At 41.2% G+C, this 25288-nt stretch overlaps 1 protein-coding gene across 1 annotated transcript in view; it reads left to right on the top strand.

Moving 5' to 3' along the window:
- Positions 1-24216, top strand: part of CABCOCO1 (ciliary associated calcium binding coiled-coil 1) — a 92581-nt gene extending 68365 nt beyond the window's left edge. Inside the window, exon 7 of the mRNA XM_044300110.1 lies at positions 23858-24216. Coding sequence (XP_044156045.1) covers positions 23858-23932 — 75 coding nt within the window. The 3' untranslated portion in view covers positions 23933-24216. The remainder of the gene's footprint in view (positions 1-23857) is intronic.
- The last annotated feature ends 1072 nt before the right edge of the window (positions 24217-25288 follow it).

Genomic DNA, 25288 nt, shown 5'->3' with positions numbered 1-25288 from the left:
TGGATTTCCAGTATTTTCAATTTCCCCACTATTTTTACCCACTATGTGGGCTTACCTTTGCCTGGCTCTCACGTTTGTTGAGAGTGGTGAGTCGGCTCCTGCTCCACGTTAGATGCCAGCGTCCGGGCTATGGAGTCGCGTTCCATGTGCGTTCCACGCTTACTTCCGGAGTCTGACTCAATGTGAGAGTGACGAACTCCAGGCGCAGGTTAGTGACGTATTTTAAGGTCCTTTAGAAATAAAGAAATCATTTTGCTTCTTCTTTAAAGTGCACTTTTGTTCATGAGAGATGGGGTATTTAAATGTTCACCATGGTGAACATTGGGACTAAACTATATCGTCTAATAATAATATTGTTTAATACGTTTTTAGCGTCTGCATTGGTGATATACCGTATTTTTCGCCCTATAAGATGCACCGGCCCATAAGACGCACCTAGGTTTTTAAGGAGGAAAAAAATAAAAAATAAATTTTGAACCAAAAGGTGTGCCTAATGGTGTTATGTGGGATCTGGGGATGGCACTGTTATGGGGGGTCGATGGATGGCATTGTTATGGGGGTCTGTGGATGGCACGGTTATGGGGATCTGTGGATGGCACTGTTATGGGGATCTGTGGATGGCACTGTTATGGGGGGTCGGTGGATGGCATTGTTATGGGGGTCTGTGGATGGCACGGTTATGGGGATCTGTGGATGGCACTGTTATGGGGATCTGTGGATGGCACTGTTATGGGGGGTCTGTGGATGGCATTGTTATGGGGGTCTGTGGATGGCATTGTTATGGGGGTCTGTGGATGGCACGGTTATGGGGATCTGTGGATGGCACGGTTATGGGGATCTGTGGATGGCACGGTTATGGGGATCTGTGGATGGCACTGTTATTGGGGACTGTGGATGGCACTGTTATGGGGGACTGTGGATGGCACTGTTATGGGGGCACTGTGGATGGCACTGTTATGGGGGATCTGTTGATGACACATAAATAGATTTTTACGCTATGTGTCATCCACAGACCCCCATAACAGTGCCAACAACAAATCCCCATAACAGTGCTATCCATAGAATGACCCCCAATAGGGAGGAGGGGCTGGCATCTAGCTCTGTAATTACAGCGGGCCCGGTGCAGTCACTGTATTCTGCTACACCGGGCCCGCTCACTGTAGGAATCCTAACAGCAGACAAGGTACCGTAACAGTAGTCTTTTATGCAGCCTGTACTTACGATACTAACTATGCGGCAGGCAGCGGGCAGGAGGCTGAGCTGGTGGGCGGGCGCTGAAAACGTAACTCACTATGTCACGCGCCGGCTCTCCCTTCTTCATTCATAAAGTGGGCGGAGCCGGCGCGTGACATAGTGAGTTACGTTTTCAGCGCCCGCCCACCAGCTCAGCCTCCTGCCTGCTGGCTGCCGGAGAGTTAGTATCGTAAGTACAGGCTGCATAAAAAACTACTGTTTGCATTGCCTGCAGTTAGGATTCCTACAGTGAGCGGGCCCGGTGTAGCAGAATACAGTGACTGCACCGGGCCCGCTGTAGTTACAGAGCTGGATGCCGGCCCCTCCTCCCTCATCCATGCCTACTAATAGACCCGCCACCGCGCTGCGCAGCATGCGGTCGGCGGTATACAAACTGAAGTATTCGCCACATAAGACGCACTGCCTTCCCCCCCCCCCAATTTTGGGGGGGGAAAAGTGCGTCTTATAGGGCGAAAAATACGGTATATTCGAGAATATCGACTAGTAACATACTGCTGAGTTGGCGAAGGCGACTTATTCAATACATCCCCCCCCCCCCTTTCTTAATTATATTGGGGATCAACAGAGTGAGGTTTTTCGGATTTGTGACCTTCGCCCAAACAGCATTGCTTCTCTGGTATATATCTGACCTTTTATCTTATAGCTGTTTTTATGGTTGTTTTTTTGTATATTAATATCTATTTTATTTGATAACCCAATAAATAAATTTTGTCCCATATTTTCCGTATATGAGTGCCCATTCACACTTTTCATTCTAGATTTCTGTTCATGTTTTTCAGCAAAAGCCATGCCAAGTGGATTCAGCAGGAAGGAGAAACGTGTCCCCTTACATTATATTTCCAATTTCTTTTGAATCCACTTCTAGCTTTAGCTGAAAAACCTTAATGTCGTTATCCCACCAAAAATATTCTACAGCTTTTAAAAAAGCACCTGGATCTGAATACCTTTGTGATTGCATGTAATTAAAAATGTATTATGGCTATAGAGTTATTTAATGAAATATATCTGTATAGTGCCACCTGCTGTTTGCTCTTTTTCTAATTTCTCTTTCCCGTTCATTGAGACGGAAGCACATGCTCAGTTCTATCCTTCAACGGACACCAGCTGCAGCAGAAAGGACACAGCCATGAGAAAGGACACATCCTCTAGGCTGACATTTTAAAATAAATGTAGCAGAACAATTAGAACTAGAAAAGCTACAATTTCTGGGGGAATTGTGTGAAGTGTTCTTGCCTCCACCAGTAGTCTACAACTGGAGTGGGCGGAGTAACTGGGTGGAGTGGCCTGAGTAACTGTTGTGTGGTTGGAGTGGCTGGAGTAACTGTGGAAAGGTTGGACTGGGCAGAGTAACTTTATGGAGTAGGCAGAGTAACTGTGTGGAGTGTTTGGAGTGAGTAAAGATAGTAAACATTACACTAACCAATTGATTGATCAAATTTAAAAAGTGCACATGTCAAGCTTGAGTGAGAAATGTATTTCAACTTTTATTTATTTATATAGCACATTTAATTGCAATGTTGTTGCCCAAAGTGCTTCACAGTTACATTAAAACATACATTTATAAAAACATTAGCAGCCGATTTATGTAGATGGGCTTGAAAATGATGAGTGGTGGCAGTTTAGAAATCATGTCCTGATATTTCAGCTCACACTCTAGCTTTTGTCACTCTGCTGGCTGCTCACACAACTGGGTTCATATGGCAACTCACTCTACAGCAAGGGCAGAGAAGAGCGGTTAAAAACAAACTGCTCCAACTTGCTCACTTCACTGGCGGTTGTCATCTTCAAACAGTTTAAAAATTGTAAATCCTACAGCGAAGAGCTTTATATTGTAGGACCCAGACCTACATTTTGATGCATAGTATGTCTCTGAAATATTAAAAACGAAGGCACAGTCGCAGTTTAGAAATTGCCCTTCAAATTTGAGGTGGCTAGAGTGGCGTTTCAATGAATGTCCATAGGCGGCGTGAGTTGCAAACAAATGGTCATATTGTGAAAACTATCAGGGATATGACATTTTTAGTGGCAGCAGGGATAGCTGAATGTTTTGATATAAGATTTGTGTAGGTGGGCTTGAAAATGAGGGAGTGGTGGTAGTTTACAAATCATGTCCTGATTTTTCAGCTCCGCTATTCATTCCTATGGGACCAATTTCGCCACAAAAACGCAGATATTTCGTGAACCATTCGGCGAAACGTTCCACAAAGTAATAGCACACCAATCGGGAACGATCTGCACGTTTCAGTATATTACTGTCTATGTAGTGTAAAAACTGTGGGAGGAGTTAGGGTGGTAAATTTGGCTATAATAAAAATATGTATGTGAGATAACAGTAAGTGGTCTTGCCATGCAAGAACATTTAACAATGAATAGGGAGATCTCTGGATTCATGTGAGGTACAGGGCTGGTTCTAGCTTTATTAGATAAGGTTGTCATGTACTAGATTATGTAACATTTTAATTTTTTACATTATCCATGGCATAACCCCTTTAAAGAAAATCTGCCTCAAAACCTCCTCAAAAAACAAAATGGGAACCTATCCTAACTATACATGTAACTGTAGAAAACTGCTAGGTGACACTGCAACTTTTGTAGGGCTACAAATTCATTTTAACTTTTAATTGATCTACAGTTCCAACAATACACTAGGTTTAATGCAATCTTGATGACTGTGACTGTCATTTAATAGTTAAAAACAATTAGTGGTGTTACAAAAAATTACAGTGTAGCTCAGGCTTTAAAAGGGTTTTCCAAGATTTAAACACTGATGATCTATCCTCTGGATAAGTCATCAGTATCTGATTGGTGGAGGTCCGACACCCGAGACCCCCACGATAAGCTGTTTGAGAAGGCATTGGCTCTCCTGTGAGAGCTACAGCCCTCTCCATGGTCACCCAACATAGCGCCATACATTGTATAGCGGATGTGCTTGGTATTGCAGTTAAGCCTTATTCTATTCTTTGAACATGTTGTCACTTGGCCTAGTGAAATCATAGAGAAGGCTGTGGCGCTCGCCTTCTCCAAAAAGCTGATCAGCGGGGGTCCTGGGTGTCGGACCCCCACCAATCAGATACTGATGACCTAACCAGATGATAGTTCATCAGTATTGAAGTCTCAGAAAACCCCTATAATCGCAAGTTTAATCATTTATCACAAAACTATATCTTAATCTGCGCCGCGTCTTCTTTTCTATATCATGCAGTCTGCAAATTACACCTGGCAGTGTATGGCTGCCATGTCAGCCGCATGCCATGAGGAGCACATGGATTAGCTTGAAAAAGGGTCATGATAATATTGACCCGAAACATTGCTAAAGCCACACTGCACCTCATATGGCTGAATAAAGAAATGCATATTTGAAAACCCAAAGTTGGTGTGTCATCTAAAACTGTTTGTTTTTATGATATATTGTCCCTGTGGGTGGAGAGGAACCTTAAAGAGGGACGAGCAGCCATCAGAAGCATCTTTTGCATCAGTGCTGTGGCTAGGAATTGTTTCTATAGTACCCTAAGGATAGGCCATCAATATGGAAGTCCTGGAAATCCCCTTTACACAGATCCAAGGTTCAGGATATAAATATCATGGAGGAATGTTCATCCAAACACTTGTTCCCAATAATTGCTCCATGTAAAGGAGGGTGAGCCAAACTCTCATTTATGGAGTGATCACATTTTTTGCAGAACATAAAATCGTACTTCTACACTGCCCTGTGTAAATGAAGATGTGCAGTCAAAAAATATGTACAACTGTATAGGGATGAATGATTATTCATCCCCATATGTCCATGATAATTGCTGCATGTAAATGCAGCTAATTAGCTGGTAGTGATTAGTTGCCCATTTGTTAGCAAATTTAATAGGGCCTTAAAGTGTTTGGCTGGTCAATTTTAGGTTGGATCTAGATATCAACCCAGTACCTGTAGTGAAAGATTAGGGAAAGATTTTACTTATGGGGAAGAGATCCCCAATCATTATATTGATCTTTGTGACATATAAAAGGAACTTAAAGAGGTTTTATTTTTACTGATGACCAATCTTCTGGATAGGTCATCATTATCTGATCGGTGAATCAGCTGTTTGAGAATGCTCTGGTGCTCGCAGTATTGCCACAGCCTTCTCACAACTATTCCTAGGACATGTGACGTTGCTTTCATCGGTCTCGTTATCAAATGGACAGTGCTGTGTTTGGTGAGCAGAGAGAAGGCCACAGCTCTATTGCAAGCATCAGTGCCTTCTCAAACAGCTGATTAGTAAGGGTCCTTGGTGTCGGACCCCCACTGATGACCTTTCCAGAGGATAGTGAAAACAATGCAGTAACGAGCAGCACCCACGGGCCTAAATGACCTTTACAAAATGCAACAGCCAAACCACAACCACAGATCCTCAGCAGTCCATAGAATAATGATCAAATAACAGATGATGGCAGCATCTCCATTCCTCTTTATTCTTCGCACTTGCAAACAGAGCAAAAAAATGCAACGGTTCGGCTACAAGGTAGCCTTTGTTAAGCATAATAACCAGTGTTAGATCACAAACCTATATAGTGCATGTAACACCTCCCAATACTACAAAGAGGCTAATCAAGCAAATTGCCCCATAATTAAAAACCTCCAATACCATAGTGGTCTTAATTAGATATGTATTACTTACAATTGTGTTCAATTAAAAGGATGTGTATTACCACATGGAGGGTGGGAGCCAATGGAGCATATCCACCAAGTGCCTCGGTTCAACATTGACATGCATCTAGTATTACTGCCCCTGCTCAAAACATCATCACAAGGCACCGCACATATCACACAGCGTGCTTCAGCGCGTCACTCATTACCTAATAGATCACTTGGTGGTCAACTGACTTCTACGCCATCTCACCGCATCTATCAGATCGGATAAGCGTCTCCATCACCATGGAGACCAACTCTGTAATAAACACTGGGTACAATCTATCCATGTATTTGAGACTATAACCAATCCAAATGGCGCCACCAGTATTCAGGGCACCCCATAATGTTGGGGACTCCAGATACCGTGCGATCACACAATAAGAAGGTATATTGTTATCTGATTTCTAAAAATAATACTTCTGCGGGCAAAAAAAAATAATACATTAAATACCGGTGCCCAATAATGTGTCGATAGCTGAAACAGGGCACTAGGATTGCCCCTATCTGCTCCGCCCTCCATCTATAAAAGATAGTGAGAAAATAGTGACATGTTAAGATAAAAACATTAATACTTAAAAACGTGATCAAAAAATGCTCTATACTGTTGAGGACATATAAGGAATAGGTTCATCCACTCACCTATCAGACCTAATCTAGGCCACACACATTGAAATCAATATTGAGTACATGCGGTTGTAATGCCCGCAAGGTGAAGATCCATTTCAATTCTTTCCTCCTAAGGATTTTCTCTCTATCACCACCGCTTCTCAACATGCCAACTGAATCAATAACACGGAATCTCAACTGATTGACAGAGTGACCACACTGCACAAAATGTTTGGCCACCAGTTTGTCCTACATAATCTTCCTGATTGTACTCTTATGTTTGTTTATTCTTTCCCTAATTTCCATAGTCATCTCGCCCACATATATAATGTGATATAATGAAGACCTTGAATGGAATCATTGATACAGCCCTAGACAATGGACTCATTGATAAGGATCTGAGTGATTATTTGAGAATACAGCACCCCATCACCCCAATACTGTATATTCTCCCCAAAATTCATAAGAAGCTTGCAGACCCTCCTGGCAGACCGATTGTGTCTGGCAGGAGGTCTTTCTTTAGCATGATTTCCATTTTTCTTGATAGATTGCTCCGTGTCCATGCTGTAGGTGCCCCTTCCTATATCAGGGATACTAGTCATTTCCTGAAAGACATAAATTTACCTGCCCAGTTTTCCTTTGTTAGTTTTGATATAGTATCGTTATACACATCTATTGATCATGAGTATGGTTTGAGGTCGTTGATGTGGTGCTTACCAGCACGGGACTCTCTGCAGATGCGGTTCAGTTTGTTCTCGAGCTTCTAGAATTGGTCCTCAGGAGGAATTATTTCCTCTTTGGGGACACTTTTTACCAACAGCAGCAAGGTGTGGCAATGGGGTCAAATGTGGCCCCAACAGATGCCAACATCTTCATGGCAGGGGTGGAGGATAGGCTAGTAAATCAGTCCGCATACATGGCACTAGTGCCGCTACATCAATGACATTTTCATGATTTGGAGTGGGAATATGGAGGATTTGACAGTTTTCACCAGCATTTGAATAGAGGTGTCCCCGGGTTGTAATTTACAATAACAACTTCTCAAAATGAAGTACAGTTACTTGATGTCAAGGTATATGTGGAAAATGAAGATATTAAAATTGATTTGTACCAAAAACCTACAGATAGGAATAACCTTCTGAGGTATGACAGCAATCACCCCCGACGTATGAGGGAGTCACTTCCATGGAGCCAACTCCTGAGGGTCAGGCGGGTGGTATCGGATGATGTGAAATTTCAAGATAGGGTGAATGAGATGTGTAATAAGGCTATCCCCATAGATTGTTGCATAATACCAGTAGGAGAGTCTTTGCGATTGATAGAGAGACCACATTGCACAGGACCCCGGTTGTGAAGGAAACCAATAGAATTTCATTTGTATCCACATATGGCAGACATAGTGGAAAGATTGTTTATATTCTTAGGAATGAGTGGCACATCCTCCATAAAGGATTACCATCTATAAGGGAATTTGAGAGTCCTCCACTTATGGCATATAAAAAGAATGCCAATTTGCAAGATAGATTGGTGAAAAATGAAATAGGGAGTACACAAAAAGATAAACAGAGATATCTAGCTCCCTGAAAAATTGGCAATTTTCCCTGCTTGGGACATGATAAAGGGAAATACATTTGTACATCCCTATACAGGACAAACATACAACATCAGAGGGTTCTACACATGTAGATCTAGGAATGTTATATGCATGACACAATGCCCTTGCAGTTTAATATATGTGGGTGAGACGACTATGGAAATTAGGGAAAGAAGAAACAAACATAAGAGTACAATCAGGAAGAAGATGTTGGACAAACCGATGGCCAAACATTTTGTGCAGTGTGGTCACTCTGTCAATCAGTTGAGATTCCGAGTTATTGATTCAGTTGGCATGTTGAGAAGAGTTGGTGATAGAGAGAAAATCCTGAGGAGGAAGGAATTGAAATGGATCTTCACCTTGCAGGCATTACAACCGCATGGACTCAATATTGAGTTCAATGTGTGTGGCCCAGATTAGGTCAGAGTGAATGACTCTATACCTTATATGTCCTCAACAGTATAGAGCATTTGTTGATCATGTTTTTAAGTATTATGTTTTTATCTTTACATGTCACTATTTTCTCACTATCTTTTATAGATGGAGGGCGGAGCAGATTGGGGCAATCCTAGCGCCCGGTTTCAACTATCGACACATTATTGGGCACCGGTATTTAATGTTTTTTTTTTTGTTTTTTTTTGCCCGCAGAAGTATTATTTTTAGAAATCGGATAGCAATATACCTTCTTATTGTGTGATCACACGGTATCTGGAGTCCTCAACATTATGGGTTGCCCCGAATACTGGTGGCACCACTTGGATTGGTTATAGTCACAATGACATGGATAGATTGTACCCTCTATTTATTACAGAGTTGATCTCCATGGTGATGGAGACACTTATCCTATCTGATGCACGCCAATGTTGAACCGAGGCACTTGGTGGATATGCTCCATTGGCTCCCACCCTCCATGAGGTAATACAGGTCCTTTTAATTGAACACAATTGTAAGTAATACATATCTGATTAAGACCACTATGGTACTGGAGGTTTTAAATTTTGGGGCATTGTGCAATTTGCTTGATTGGCCTCTTCGTAGTATTGGGAGGTGTTACATGCACTATATATGTTTGTGATCCTAGCACTGGTTATTATGCTTGACAAAGGCTTCCTTGTAGCCGAAAGTTGCAGTTTTTGCTCTGTTTGTACACATTTCTGTTAGGGTCCATTCACACGTCCTGTTTTTTTTCATCCTGAAAAACGGTCCGTTTTTTGCGGATCCGTTGTTCCTGAAAATGTTTCCGTATGTCATCCGTATGTCATCCGTTTTTTGCGGATCCGCAAAAAACGGAAACATGTATACATTTCAATAATCAAATAAAGTTGTTTGGATTTCTTTGAAAAAAAATTGAAAAAAAAAATAAAAAAAATTTGTTATGTGTTTCCAGGAACGGAATCCGCAAAAAACGGATGACATACGGAATGACATCCGAATGTCATCCGTTTTTTGCGGATCCATTGACTTTGTATTGTACCAGGATCCGATTTTTCAGGACAAGAATAGGACATGTTTTATATTTAAACGGACATGCGGAACGGAACAACGGAAACGGACAGCACACATTGTGCTGTCCGATTTTTTCCAGGACCCATTGAAAATGAATGGGTCCAGATCTGGTCCTGATCTGTTCCTGAAAAAACGGAACAGATCAGGAAAGAAAAAACGGACGTGTGAATGGACCCTAAGTGCGAAGAATAAAGAGGAATTTCTGGAGATGCTGCCATCATCTGTTATTTGATCACTTTCCAGAGGATCAGTGAAAATATGTCGGAAAACCCTTTTAAGAATCACCAGACATATCACCTGATATCCGCAGATGATGCGATTTTATAGTTATTATATACATATAATCATGTTAGTACTTTCAGTTCAAATTTGTCTAACTTGAAATTGCTTTTAAAGAATGTAGTAATTATTGGAGAAATATTCATTTTTTGGGCTAAAAATCATAATTTTAGAATATTCAGTTGTATTTAGAAGATTCTTTTCTTCCAAGCTGTTCTTATTTCAATGTAGCGTCGGGGGTGGTGAGTGGATGGAATCTATTATTCTAATTGTTTCCTGAAATAGAAATATAACTGTAAAAAAATGCAGTATGACATTAAATGTAACTGTTATTTCCAATAACCCTGCTTTTACGTGGCTGTCTTCTCTCTCAGGTTATTTTAGATGCTATATCCTTCTATAATATAAATAACTATTCCTGAACTTCACTTTACGATATTTAAATTCTACATAAAACAGATGGCAGAATCTAAACATAACTATTAAAAATTCACATAAAATATCACATGTCATTCCTGGTTGCCTTGGCCTTTGCAGGCTTGCAGTTACTCATGGAAAAGCAAATCTTACATTATGCAGAATGGGTCACTTGGTGTAACTGTTCTTTTATTAATTACATTAAGACTAAGAAATAAGTTAGGAGCCATAAATGTCTAAAAAAATGTCAAATTTTCCACCATCCCTGGTGGTCCCCATTGCTCTTTGCTTATTTACCTGCACAATGATGTGCAGTACATACACATGACCATTGAACCCAGTCACTGGCTTGAGTGGTATTGTACAGTGCATGCTAGTATTAATGCTAAGACCAGTGATTGGTGCAGTGGAGGCATAGAAGTTTTTTGACATGATACATTAAGGTAGAATGGTGGGGAAAAAAAGCATTAAGCATTACTCACCTTACAGATTTTTGACCAGGTTTCTGCTGGCTTCTGCATCCTTGTATGGGCTCAATACATAAAAAATTGCAGGAGATGCCTGTTCAGGTAGTCGCTGACATCTTCCGGTATTTCCTTGTTGGTGAGCCGGGACCAGATATCGGAGACCATCGGGGACATAATAAGCATCAGAATGGCAGCGGCAGCAGGTGAGGCGGTAGGTAAATGCTTCTTCTAGGCTGAGCTGCAATACCACACAGAACCTGTTGACAGGTGTGGTGCTGTTTGTGGGAGACAGCAGCCATGCTTTTCTAAGGGTGAGCAACCCCTTTAACTTCTGTTACCTTCTTGTCCTGTAAGTTGAGATATGGGAAGATGTTTGGCATGAAGAGGTTGTAGACACCAGTGAAATTCTGGAACTCAGGGATCCGACCACTAAACTCCGAATGTTTATAATGTGCACCACACCCTTGCAGTAGCCATAACATTATATCAGTTCTGCAGTTCCTGTGCAGGCTATTGGTGATATATAGGGACATTTTGTAATTTTTTTTCAAACTTTTTGCAAACAAGAGGTCAATTGGGATTCCAGACTCGCTGTATTTCGGGGATGGCGGGTGCCGGGTTATAGGATTTAAATTTATTTTTTGGGGGAAAATGCCCCTGCGTCTTATGGGGTGAATGCTGAAGTTTTACATCGCAGGCTGCGATGTATATGCGAGCGGGGAGGGACTGGGTGGATATGCTGCGGGCCGGCAATTGCGGCGGGGCAGTGCAGTCACTGTAGTCCGGCCCTGCCTCTCCAGTGCTGCACTGTACAAATATAAAATGTGATTAAACATGCCCCCCCACTTTTACTATTACCATACACCCTAACCGCTTCTGTAGAATGCAGGCAGGCGGCAGCGTAACTCCCTGATGTCACATGCCTGCGCCGCCTACTTTATGAATGAAGCAGGCAAGTGACGCCAGTGAGTGACGCTCCGGCCGTCCTGCCTGCCTGCCTGCCTGCATTGTACAGAAGCTGTTAGGATGGACGGTAATATCAGGCATGAGGGGGCATGTTTAATCACTTAATTGAATGAGACATTTTATATTTGTACAGACGTGGACAAAATTGTTGGTACCCTTTGGTCAATGAAAGAAAAAGTCACAATGGTCACAGAAATAACTTTAATCTGACAAAAGTAATAATAAATTAAAATTCTATAAATGTTAACCAATGAAAGTCAGACATTGTTTTTCAACCATGCTTCAACAGAATTATGTAAAAAAATAAACTCATGAAACAGGCATGGACAAAAATGATGGTACCCCTAGAAAACACAGAACATAATGTGACCAAAGGGACATGTTAATTCAAGGTGTGTCCACTAATTAGCATCACAGGTGTCTACAACCTTGTAATCAGCCATTGGGCCTATATATATGGCTCCAGGTAATCACTGTGTTGTTTGGTGATATGGTGTGTACCACACTCGACATGGACCAGAGGAAGCAAAGGAAAGAGCTGTCTCAAGAGATCAGAAAGAAAATTATAGACAAGCATGTTAAAGGTAAAGGCTATAAGACCATCTCCAAGCAACTAGATGTTCCTGTGAGTACAGTTGCACATATTATTCATAAGTTTAAGATCCATGGGACTGTAGCCAACCTCCCTGGACGTGGCCGCAGGAGGAAAATTGATGACAAATCTAAGAGACGGATAATCCGAATGGTAACAAAAGAGCCTAGAAAGACTTCTAAAGAGATTCAAGGTGAACTTCATGCTCAAGGAACATCAGTGTCAGATCGCACCATCCGTCGTTGTTTGAGCCAAAGTGGACTACATGGGAGACGACCAAGGAGGACACCATTGTTGAAAACGAATCATAAAAAAGCAAGACTGGAATATGCCAAACTACATGTTGACAAGCCACAAAGCTTCTGGGAGAATGTCCTGTGGACAGATGAGACAAAAATCGAAGTTTTTGCCAAGGCACATCAGCTGTATGTTCACAGACGAAAAAATGAAGCATATCAAGAAAAGAACACTGTCCCTACTGTGAAACATGGAGGAGGCTCTGTTATGTTCTGGGGCTGCTTTGCTGCGTCTGGCACAGGGTGTCTTGAATCTGTGCAGGGTACAATGAAATCTCAAGACTATCAAGGAATTCTAGAGAGAAATGTACTAGCCAGTGTCAGAAAGCTTGGTCTCAGTCGCAGGTCATGGGTCTTGCAACAGGACAATGACCCAAAACACACCGCTAAAAACACCCAAGAATGGCTAAGAGGAAAAAATTGGACTATTCTAAAGTGGCCTTCTATGAGCCCTGACCTCAATCCTATTGAGCATCTTTGGAAGGAGCTGAAACATGCAGTCTGGAAAAGGCACCCTTCAAACCGGACACAACTGGAGCAGTTTGCTCATGAGGAGTGGGCCAAAATACCTGCTGAGAGGTGCAGATGTCTCATTGACAGTTACAGGAAGCGTTTGATTGCAGTGATTGCCTCAAAAGGTTGCGCAACAAAATATTAAGTTAGGGGTACCATCATTTTTGTCCATGCCTGTTTCATGAGTTTATTTTTTTACATAATTCTGTTGAAGCATGGTTGAAAAACAATGTCTGACTTTCATTGGTTAACATTTATAGAATTTTAATTTATTATTACTTTTGTCAGATTAAAGTTATTTCTGTGACCATTGTGACTTTTTCTTTCATTGACCAAAGGGTACCAACAATTTTGTCCACGTCTGTATACTGCAGCACTGGAACGGCGGGGGGGGGGGAGGGGGGGGGTCTGTGGATGACAGTTTTAAGGGGAACATCTGTGGATGGCACAGTTAAGTGGTGGGGGGTCTGTGAATGGCACTGTTATGGGCTGGGGGGGTCTGTGGATGGCACTGTTATGGGCTGGGGGGTCTGTGGATGGCACTGTTATGGGGTGGGGGGGGTCTGTGGATGACACATATATAACAGTGCCACCCACAGATCCCCCTGTAACAGTGCCACCCACAGATCCCCCTGCAACAGTGCCACCCACAGATCCCCCCTGCAACAGTGCCAGCCACAGATACCCCCTGCAACAGTGCCACCCACAGATCCCCCCTGCAACAGTGCCACCCACAGATCCCCCCTGCAACAGTGCCACCCACAGATCCCCCCTGTAACAGTGTCAGCCACAGATCCCCCCTGTAACAGTGTCAGCCACAGATCCCCCCTGTAACAGTGTCAACCACAGATACCCCCCCATAACAGTGTCCGTCACAGACCCCCCATAACAGTGTCCGTCACAGATCCCCCCATAACAGTGCGTCATCCACAGATCTCCCCATAACAGTGCGTCATCCACAGATCCCCCCATAACAGTGCGTCATCCACAGATCCCCTTATAACAGTGCGTCATCCACAGATCCCCCATAACAGTGCGTCATCCACAGATCCCCCCATAACAGTGTCCTTCACAGATCCCCAGTAATAGAGCCATCCACAGACCACCATTAGTTCCAAACCCACCAAAAGCACACCTTTTGGTTAAAGACCGTCTTATGGGCCGGTGCGTCTTATAGGGCAAAAAATACGGTAATAACATTTCTTTGCAATTTCTTTTATATTATTATAAAAAAAGTTTTAGTCATAAGCAGATCAAGCAAACATGTAAGAGATGGAGTTTATCCTTCGATTTCAGGTTTTATTAACTTTAAAAATAAGTAGAAAAGTAGCACTATAAACATTTAAGATAGGCATTATAGAACATTTAAGTTCCTCTTTGCAAAAATAAATGTCCATGTTTCATGGAGTAGTACTTGTATTAATCTTCATACAATTCAAAGCAGATGCAGGTTATATAGTCTAAAAGTACAAGTACTTGCATCAATTTGGTCTGGAAAATAAATTACTTCTGGCTCTGTTTATAAGATTGTAAAATGCAGACTAGCCTTGGAAAATGCATTTTAAAGTACATCTCAAGGGAACACCTAATATCCAAATGCTTGGGACTATGTAAAGTTCTATAAAGAAAAAGCAGTCGTAGCCAACGCAGAGGTCTCCATGATCTATCATTTTAGGTACAGAAATTTTCAATATTTTAAACATTTTTACCATTGCTTGTAAGCAATCCTGATTAGTCAAGATCTTTTGACCATTGTTCATAGGAGCTTTTAACCCCTTAAGCACTCAGTTCGTTTTTTTTTACCTTGAGAGTGCAACATTTATTTTTTCTTCTCTCATTGCATTACTGGAGCCATAACTTTTTTTTTTTTTACATTGCTATATGAAGTCTTGTTTATTCATTTTGAGCTCTTTTTCTGTGTAATTCTGCACCACCTAAATGTTAAGAGTGTGTTTATATATTTTTTTTATTGTAATGCACAATTTCCTTTTTCTGTATTTGCCCAAACGGCTTAGATTATGTTTTAACCCCTTCCGGACCTACACTAAACAATAGATGGTGCCTGCTTGCAAGCACAGAGGCGCCATAACTGCCGGGTTTCTGCTGTTTTCAACCCATCAGATGCCATAGTCAAAGGTGACCATGCATCTGGGAGCGATATAACCAGCAGCTGCACGCTTCCCAGCACGGACTTCCTTCCCGTGGCTGAGAACAGGGAAGGTGGATTAGTAATAGGCCTGAGCCTGTACAAAGCTCCCAGGCCGATTACTAGTATATTCCAATGCTGGCCTGTAGGTGGCAGCACAGCATTAGAATATACTGAATCCTGTTTTCTGTAATGGAAAGAAATGCATTACAGAATACACATTGCAATCTACTGATTGCATGTTATAGTCACCTATGATGACTTTAAAAAGTAAAAAAAAAAGTTAGAAAATATATAAAAATTTAAATCACTCCCCTTTCCCTAGAATAAAAAACAAAACAAAAAAACAACATCATAGGCATCACACATCCAAAAACACCCATACTATTAAATTATAAAAATATATTTCCCACACGGTGAACAGTGTAATGGAAAAAATAACCAATTCACCATTTTTTCATCACCTCCCAAAAAAGAAGATCCATAATGGTATCAGTAAAAACTAACACTCCCAAAAAAATTAGCCCTCATGCAGTTCCATTAACTATAAAAAAAAAGTTATGGGGGTCAGAATATGGAGATGATAATAAAAATATTTTTTTCAGTATTAAAACAAGAAAAACTATATAAATATGGTATCATTGTAATCATACTGACTGAGAAAATGAACAACACAGGTCAGTTTTACAGCATAGTGAACGTCCTAAAAGCAAAACCCATATGCAATAGTAAATGGTGCCATGAGAAAGTACAACTTGTCCCACAAAAACAATTCGCCATACGATTATGTGAATGAAAAAATAAAAAGTTATGGCTGTGGGAAGGCAGGAAGTAAAAAACAAAAATGCAAAAACTGAAATTCACAAGGTCCTGAAGTTGTTAAAGTGTGACTGTCATTCTACTTTTATTTTCATAATGTGTAGGGAGAAGTGATACTAAGCATTTCTGTAATATACTTTAATTATTGAAATCGTACATTTCTATTTGAAAAATTGCTCTAGAGTGGCCCATTTTGAGCCTTAGCAACGCTCCTCTGTCTTCTGTTTACATAACACTGTTACTTACTAGGTAAACAGAAGACAGAGGAGCGTTGTTAAGGCTCAATATGGCCCACTTTAGAGCTATTTTTCTAATAGAAATGTACGATTTCAGTAATTAAAGTATATTATTGAAATGCTTAGTATCACTTCCCCCTACACATTACGGATTTAAAAAAAAAAAATGACAGTTACACTTTAAAATAATTGTATGGTGTTACGATGAAAGGACTACATAATATAATGTATATATTTTTATATTTTGTTACTGTTGTTTGGTTTTCTTTATTTTAATCATTGTGTATTCCTTAATTATAAGGAAACGTTAATTTTTTTTACTTCTTTTTATTATAATGCATAATACCTATATATTTCAATGCATTACTGCCTGTCCATTTCAAACGTTCAGGCAGCTGTCAGAGAGTACCTTAGTTTCACTTGGGAGCAGGTTTAGATGTGCCCTCACCAAGATTAATGTACTATAATGCTCAGTATAATATAAAAAACATATAAAAAGGAGTATAAGATACACAGTGGTTTTATGTTACACAAAAATGTATTGTACCGTCATTGCAGGAAGTGGATTTATCTCATGAATAGCTTGTTAACTTGTCTGAACATTGACTTTGATATATAAGCAAGCTTACTACAGTTATTGTAAGGAAGTGTGCAGACTGGACTGTGACATTTTGTGAAGCTGAAGCGTAGATTAGTTTATGTTTGTTCTAGATATAGAAATGTAAGGGGTGTAGTTATGTTTTCTTTAGAACAGACGGCCGTGCTTGCCAAAAAGTATTTCTGACTTTAGTCAGAACAACATGAGCATCTTGTTGCAAACAGAACCCCCCCCCCCCCACACACACACATATACACTCACATACACACACACATATACACTCACATACACACAAACATAGATACATACACACACATATACATACATACACACACAATCATACATACATATATACACACACACATATACACTCACATACACACATATATACACACACTCACATATACACACACACAAACATACATACACACACACAATTATGAATATGTAGACAGAGCACAGAGACAATGGATCCTGAGATATTTCTATGTTTGGAAATATTTAGGATTTCCAAATAATAGCAGCCAATATAGCACCAATATAATGATGTTAACCGTAGAAGCCATATATATAATAGGTGCAGCCACAGTACCAACATAATAATAGCAGTTAAAGAGAAAATATAGTAGTGTCAGCTACAGCAGTTGCAAAAAACATTTTTAAATATCTTATTGAGGAATCTAGAGTTAAAGAGAATCAGTCACCAGGAAATTCACAGTAAACCAGGCACAATGTCTTGTAGGACTAGCTCAACTGAATGTAATGATACCTTTCATTTAGTGGTCTGTTTCTTCATTCTGGAGGAAAATTACTTTTAATCCATATGCAAATGAGCAATTCAGTGCACTGAGGGTGGGCACAAGACACTCTTGCTTCTTTTACTTCCTCTGCCTGGCCCCTCTCCTTCCTGACTGACAGAGCCATGTTCCTGCATTGTTATCTCACCTGGCTCCATAAATCATGAAGGAGAGGGACTATCTTGGGCTCTCCCACAGTACACTTAATAGTTTTTTTGAATATTAATTAAAAGTACATTTTCTCTAGAATGAAGCAATTGATCATTAAGTAAAGGTATCTTTACATTCAGTTGAGCTAGCCCTACGAGGCATTGTGCCTGGTCTAACTGTGGATTTCCTGGTAACAGATTCTCTTTGATACTTGAGATTCAGGTTCAGCACCTTTAATAAACCAGAGCAGAGAGTGGCTGCAGATAGCATCTCCAACTCTGGAGGAATCGGCATATCCATATTTTACACTGCTGCCCTTTTATTAGTGAATACAGTCTCATTTCCCCTATGGTAGTGCTGAATTATGACTGAAGACTTAGTGCTGGGCTTCCATACAGACTACAGCTGTTCACTAGGCATCCCAGCAACCAAACATCCTGTGATTAAGTTTATCACCAGGAGAACCTTCTAACTAAAAGAGAATGTCCAAAGCTGTGAAATCACTGTGAATCCATCTTGTATTTTGATGCCATGTTTATAATTATTGTGTATTGACATCACTGTGATCTTTTGCCCCACAGATGTGACATCACTTTGTTTAGAATCCTTACTCTGTGACATCACTAGTTATTTCCCTTAGTGGCATCACTAAGGGAAATAACTAGTGATAAGCGATGTTATAAAAAAATAATAATTGGCTTGATTTCATAATGAGTTATTTTGCAACGAAGCACATTCCTTTGTATGTAGCAGGCACAATGACATGGAGCGGCAATCGCACCCCCCCCCCCCCCAAATGATTGAACCCCTCAGATGCTGCGTTCATTGCTGATCATGGCATCTGATGCTATAATTGAGGTCTTTCAGTGGTTAATCAGGTTAAAAAAACATACTCACTTTATCCATTTGCTCGCTTGATTCAAGAAACCACATGTCATCACTGATGACGTCACCGCGCCGGACCAGTGCACTGGCGTCTCCAGTCTGGATGGCCGTGACGACCTCTCTGCGAGCAAATGGATGAGGTGTGTATGTTTTTTCTTTTACCACCATTTCAAGAAAAATAGTTACCACGAAGTGCGAGGATATTCAGCTTCACGGCAAATCAATTTTTTCCTGAAACTTTGCATCAAAGTCAGTTAATTTGGCTTTAATTCGCTCAACACTAGAAATAACCATTTCCAGTGATTTTATATGCTATAAATTTACCGTTTTTTCCTGTACTGTGACATCACTATCTTTGTGCAGATGTATTGTTTTTTCAATCTCTGTATTGTGACATCACAGTGTTTATTATTCCCATATTGTAACATTAATGTGTTTATTTCCCAGTGATGAGCTATCACTGTGTGCATTTTCCAGGTTCTGTGACATAATTGTCTGAATTATTCTTGTGAAGTGAAATCAATTGTGCGTTTTCAGGTTGCAGTTAGACCTGGGAACTGGTGCCTGAGGTGCCCCTGTGGTCCTATCACATAAGAAGATATCAGTACAATAAATTGAATTTAAAGTTGGGAAAGTGGACTGCTACACATTTTGCATCAAGCCCTAGAAACTGTTACAGTTCCTACTAAAGTACCCTATTATAGCACTGTCTCTAAAAAGTAAGTCACACTGCTGGTCACTAGAAGCCATCTATATGAAGATATGCATCTGATTTGCTGTAGGTTCCCATATATCTGTTATTTGAGACATGGCTGCAGTGTAGTCATATAGTGAGGATCATGTTGCAGACCTCTGTCTTTCAATCTCTGCTGTAACCTGTGTTTAGACCTTCAAAGTGCAGCACAGAGAAATACAAGTGATGTCTCATGAATTGGAAGGTAACAACCACACTAAATTAGTACTACTGTATGCTATACTACAGCTGTAAGATATGCACAGGTAACATTTTCATAAAAAGATTATGAAGACGATATAATGGAAAGCGTTAACCCAGAAACCTATTACTTTGTTAGCACCTTATTTCTCATTTATTAGTGCTCAACATCTTCTCCTTTGCTAACACTCTCCAGTTGTGGGAAAAAACTGCCAAGATTAGTGTTCTGTACTAAAGGTGCCAAGAACCATTGCCTTCTGAATGCACTTTAAATGTTGCAGATTTTTTATTTATTTTTTATAAATTGTATCAGTAGGCAAAAAATGTCTGTCATTATTGGATAAATTGTTCAGAAAAAATAAATAAAAATTAGGTTGGCAACCCTGCCTTCCTTACCTTTTCTCGCAGCTTGACATATTCTCCTGGGATGAGTGGTGCAAGATGACCAACTTTGAAACAACAACAACAAACAAAAAAAAATACATGATTTTTCAATACTCTGTCAAGACTTGTTTACACACTATGTCTGTCTCTATGTGGCCACCCAGTGGTTATAATCTAAATGTCAGCCTGTTGATGGTTTTGCTAGCATGTCACCATAAATGAAGTCCTTAAAGGTTGTCCGGGTTCCAAAAACGTGGCTGCTTTAACCAAGAAGCAACAGCACCCCTGTCCACAGGTTGTGTGCGTTATTGCAGCTCTACAATGTTGATTCCAGTAGAGCTGAGCTGCAATACTAGACACAATCCATGGGCAGGGGTGGTGGTGTTTTTGGAAGAAGTTAACCATGTTTTTCTAATCCTGGACATACCCTTTAAGAAAAATCAAGGGAAGGGAAGGGTGGGCACCTTTGAATATGCAAACAACGCATTTGAAAATAAAAAAAATCTATTATTTATAAATGTTTTTTTATGCAATCATAGTTGTTAACAATAATATGAAACAAATTATCCACCAAATACAAGATGTGTGAATCATTTTAATACCATAAGGTAAAAGGAGTCAGAGCTCTGTCTATCTCATGCCAAGGGCCAAATTCCCTGCAGTGTAATGCAGAGGCAGGAAACAGCAAAATGTGCGCAACACCCTTGCTTTCTGAAGTTAAGCATTTGACATGGGCAGTCATAAATCTATGTCCTGCTGCGCCCCTTTATTACTTATCCCTACAATGCATAATACTTGCTCTGTGCAATCACTCGGCTCCTGTCATACAGTGAAAGTCTGATCCTGTATGATAGGTGTCATTCCTTCTCTATAGTACTACAGGAACGAGCAGATTGTAACCTGGCAGCGTTGTGTTGTTATTTTTTAATCCATAAATTACAGCCCCCTTCTTTTAATGGTACTCTAGAGTTGTGTGCAAAATGTAAAAATTAAGACATCTAATGGAGTCCGATAAGGCTAGTTTCATGCCTGCGTAAGGTTCATGCCTGCGTAAAGCCTCATGCACACGACCGCAAAAACGGGGTCCGTAGGTCCGTAGGTCCGTGATCCGTGACCGTTTTTTCGTCCGTGGGTCTTCCTTGATTTTTGGAGGATCCACGGACATGAAAAAAAAGTCGTTTTGGTGTCCGCCTGGCCGTGCGGAGCCAAATGGATCCGTCCTGAATTACAATGCAAGTCAATGGAGACGGATCCGTTTGACGTTGACACAATATGGTGCCATTTCAAACGGATCCGTCCCCCATTGACTTTCAATGTAAAGTCTGGAGTCCCTTTTATACCATCGGATCGGAGTTTTCTCCAATCCGATGGTATATTTTAACTTGAAGCATCCCCATCACCATGGGAACGCCTCTATGTTAGAATATACTGTCGGATATGAGTTAGATCGTGAAAACTCATTTCCGACAGTATATTCTAACACAGAGGCGTTCCCATGGTGATGGGGACGCTTCTAGTTAGAATATACTACAAACTGTGTACATGACTGCCCCTACTGCCTGGCAGCACTTGATCTCTTACAGGGGGCCGTGATCAGCACAATTAACCCCTCATATCCCCCTGTAAGAGATCAGGGCTGCCAGACACCAGGGGGCAGACCCCCCCCTCCCCAGTTTGAATATAATTGGTGGCCAGTGTGCGGCCCCCCCCCTCCCTCTATTGTAATAATTCGTTGGTGGCACAGTGTGCGGCCCCCCGCCCCCCCTCCCTCCCTCTATTGTAATAATTCGTTGGTGGCACAGTATGCGCCCCCCATCGCCCCCCCCCCCTTCCTCCCTCTATTGTAATAGTACAATAGTAAAAGATTCATACTTACCTGGGAGCTGCGATGTCTGTGTCCGGCCGGGAGCTCCTCCTACTGGTAAGTGACAGTTCATTTAGCAATGCACCGCACAGACCTGTCACTTACCAGTAGGTGGAGCTCCCGGCCGGACACGAACATCGCAGCAGCCAGCAGGTAAGTATGAATCTTCTACTATTGTACTATTGCTAAGTAACCATGGCAACCAGGACTGCAGTAGCGTCCTGGTTGCCATGGTTACCGATCGGAGCTCCGGCGATTAAACTGGGACTCCAATCAGAACTCCGCTGCCACCAATGATCGGGGGGGGGGGGAGATGGGAGGCCGCACACTGGCCACCAATGTTGTTAATGCTATAGAGGGGGGCCGGGGGGGGCGCACACTGTGCCACCAACAAATTATTACAATAGAGGGAGGAAGGGGGGACGGGGGGGCGCACACTGTGCCACCAACAAATTATTACAATAGAGGGAGGAAGGGGGGGCGGGGGGGCGCACACTGTGCCACCAACAAATTATTACAATAGAGGGAGGGAGGGGGGGGCCGCACTGGCCACCAATGATATTCAAACTGGGGAGTGGGGGGGTCTGCCCCCTGCTGCCTGGCAGCCCTGATCTCTTACAGGGGGATATGATAGTACAATTAACCCCTTCAGGTGCCGCACCTGAAGGGGTTAATTGTACGGATCACAGCTCCCTGTAAGAGATCGGGTGCTGCCAGGCAGCAAGGGGCTGTCTTGTACACAGTTTGTAGTGTATTCTAACTAGAAGTGTCCCCATCACCATGGGAACGCCTCTGTGTTAGAATATACTGTCGGATATGAGTTTTCATGAAGTGAAAACTTAGATCTGAAAAAGCTTTTATGCAGACGGCTCTTCGGATCCGTCTGTATGAAAGTAACCTAAGGCCACGGATCACGGACACGGATGCCAATCTTGTGTGCATCCGTGTTTTTTCACAGACCCATTGACTTGAATGGGTCCGTGAACCGTTTTCCGTTAAAAAAATAGGACAGGTCTTATTTTTTTAACGGACAGGATACACGAATCACGGTCTCGGCTGCAAAACGGTTCATTTTCCAATTTTTCCACGGACCCATTGAAAGTCAATGGGTCCGGGGAAAAAAACTGAAAAAACGGCACAACGGCCACGGATGCACACAACGGTCGTGTGCATGAGGCCTTAAATACATCCGGAAGGCTGTTCCTACAGAGGAGTTCACGGTGTCTGGCCTAGCCTGAAACTGCTGTGCACCCCCAGAGCCCATTGACTATAGTTTGATCCAGCAGGATTTTGGTGCTTGCACGCACCATTTTTCAGCTGACGCTCTCATGCCGGGCTGGGCTCTTAAGGTGCCGGAACAGCTGCTGGATAGATTTACCCCAACTGTGGAACAAGGCTAAGTGGTCCAAGGTAAGGATGGATTTACTATATACTGACTCCATTACATAGGACTCATATTCACCTTGCACCCTCCAGTTTAGAATGACCTGCAGGACCAGACTTAGATGGGGGAGACAGAGCATGGGAAGAGGGTTAGTATAGAGAACAAGCTAAATAAAAAGTCTGAAAGCAAGAAATTGATGTTTAAAATGACACCAGTAATTAAAAAATTTGTGAGTATTACCCAGATTTTGAATGTTGATTTAAATAAATAATTTTCTGTAACCAATATTACATAATAGGCTATGTGCCTTATTACTAATGTAATCCCTATTATGTCCACTAATATGATAACTGTTATCACTTGAAGGCAGGCTTGTAGTGCTTGTAAAACAGGAAGGCATGTGAAGTGTAACCTCAACGTAAAGGCTAGATGGATATGTCAGACCTAGAAAGACAAAGTACAGCGGAGGGCAGCTTTTCCCTAAATCCTTTTTCATTCTCTCTGCAGGTCGAGATAAATGAACAGTTAAGGGTTCAGGAAGAGGCCTTCACTTCAAAAATAGAAAACCTGCAAAAGCCATGACATTCTCAGCAAGCTGGTTGGAACTTCAAAAATCACAGTATCACAAAATGGAAAAAAATAAGTTAATTGTTTTCTATGCAACCTACCCTCAAGCACGTGAAGTTGTTTTCAACAGCATTATTATTATTTTTTTGTGAGATCTGTATGTATACTGTATGTTAAGTCATAAAATCATAAAATAGATACCGATATATGTCTAGCAAATAGGTTTAGCTTGTGGCCTGACCTTAATGGATGATAAATAAATGCATAGGTTAATACCAGTCTCAATTTTTGTTACAGCATTTTCCAGCATTAAAGAATTAAAAATTTTGTTCTGATTAGATTCTTAAATGTTCTTTTATGTATATGTCTAAACAAATCAACACTAAATTTTGAACCTATATAGATAAAAATTTAAATTGCTTCATTATTCCCCTTTTGCCTTTGGCGTAAAAAAGAGTTGCAAATCTACCAGATTTGTGACTTTTTATTGCATTTGCGATTTTTCTCTAGTTGTAATCTGCATTTTACGCCTACGAACATGGGGGTATAGTGAGGGCGAAGTGAGAGCATTGGAAGGGGGGGGGACCATCGGCCCCCTGCAAATTCTTCATTATTTATGCCAGAAACTGACTTAAATAATGACTGATATCTACGGTAGGTAATTTATGATGAGGCGTGCGTAGCACATGCCAGCTTTGATAAATCAAGGTCAGTTTCCAGCTACTAAACAACTGTTTCTATTTCACACATACGCATTTTATACTTGTAAAGTATGTATATAATTTCCACCAAAAGAATAAACTAGCTCCCAGATAAATAGTTGCTGTGTATAACAAAATCAGATTCACCACACCAAGGCAAAAATACATATCGTAAATCTGAATAAATATTTTATTAATTACATATCAGACAACATTTAAAAATCAGTAGCAGCAGCAGCATACATATACAGGAAAAAAAGAACCACAGGTAATGTGTCATATGCCAAAAACAAGACCCATTGATGAGTAGTACTAATATATAGAGTTGAGCGGACACCTGGATGTTCGGGTTCGAGAAGTTCGGCCGAACTTCCCAAAAATGTTCGGGTTCGGAGATCCGAACTTCGTCCCGAACCCGAACCCCATTGAAGTCAATGGGGACCCGAACTTTTCGGCACTAAAAAGGCTGTAAAACAGCCCAGGAAAGGGCTAGAGGGCTGCAAAAGGCAGCAACATGTAGGTAAATCCCCTGCAAACAAATGTGGATAGGGAAATGAATTAAAATAAAAAATAAATAAATAAAAATTAACCAAAATCAATTGGAGAGAGGTCCCATAGCAGAGAATCTGGCTTCACGTCACCCACCACTGGAACAGTCCATTCTCAGATA

Source organism: Bufo gargarizans, chromosome 6 (assembly GCF_014858855.1).
Source record: "Bufo gargarizans isolate SCDJY-AF-19 chromosome 6, ASM1485885v1, whole genome shotgun sequence".
NCBI lineage: Eukaryota > Metazoa > Chordata > Amphibia > Anura > Bufonidae > Bufo > Bufo gargarizans.
This window is presented reverse-complemented; position numbering and strand designations above follow the sequence as displayed.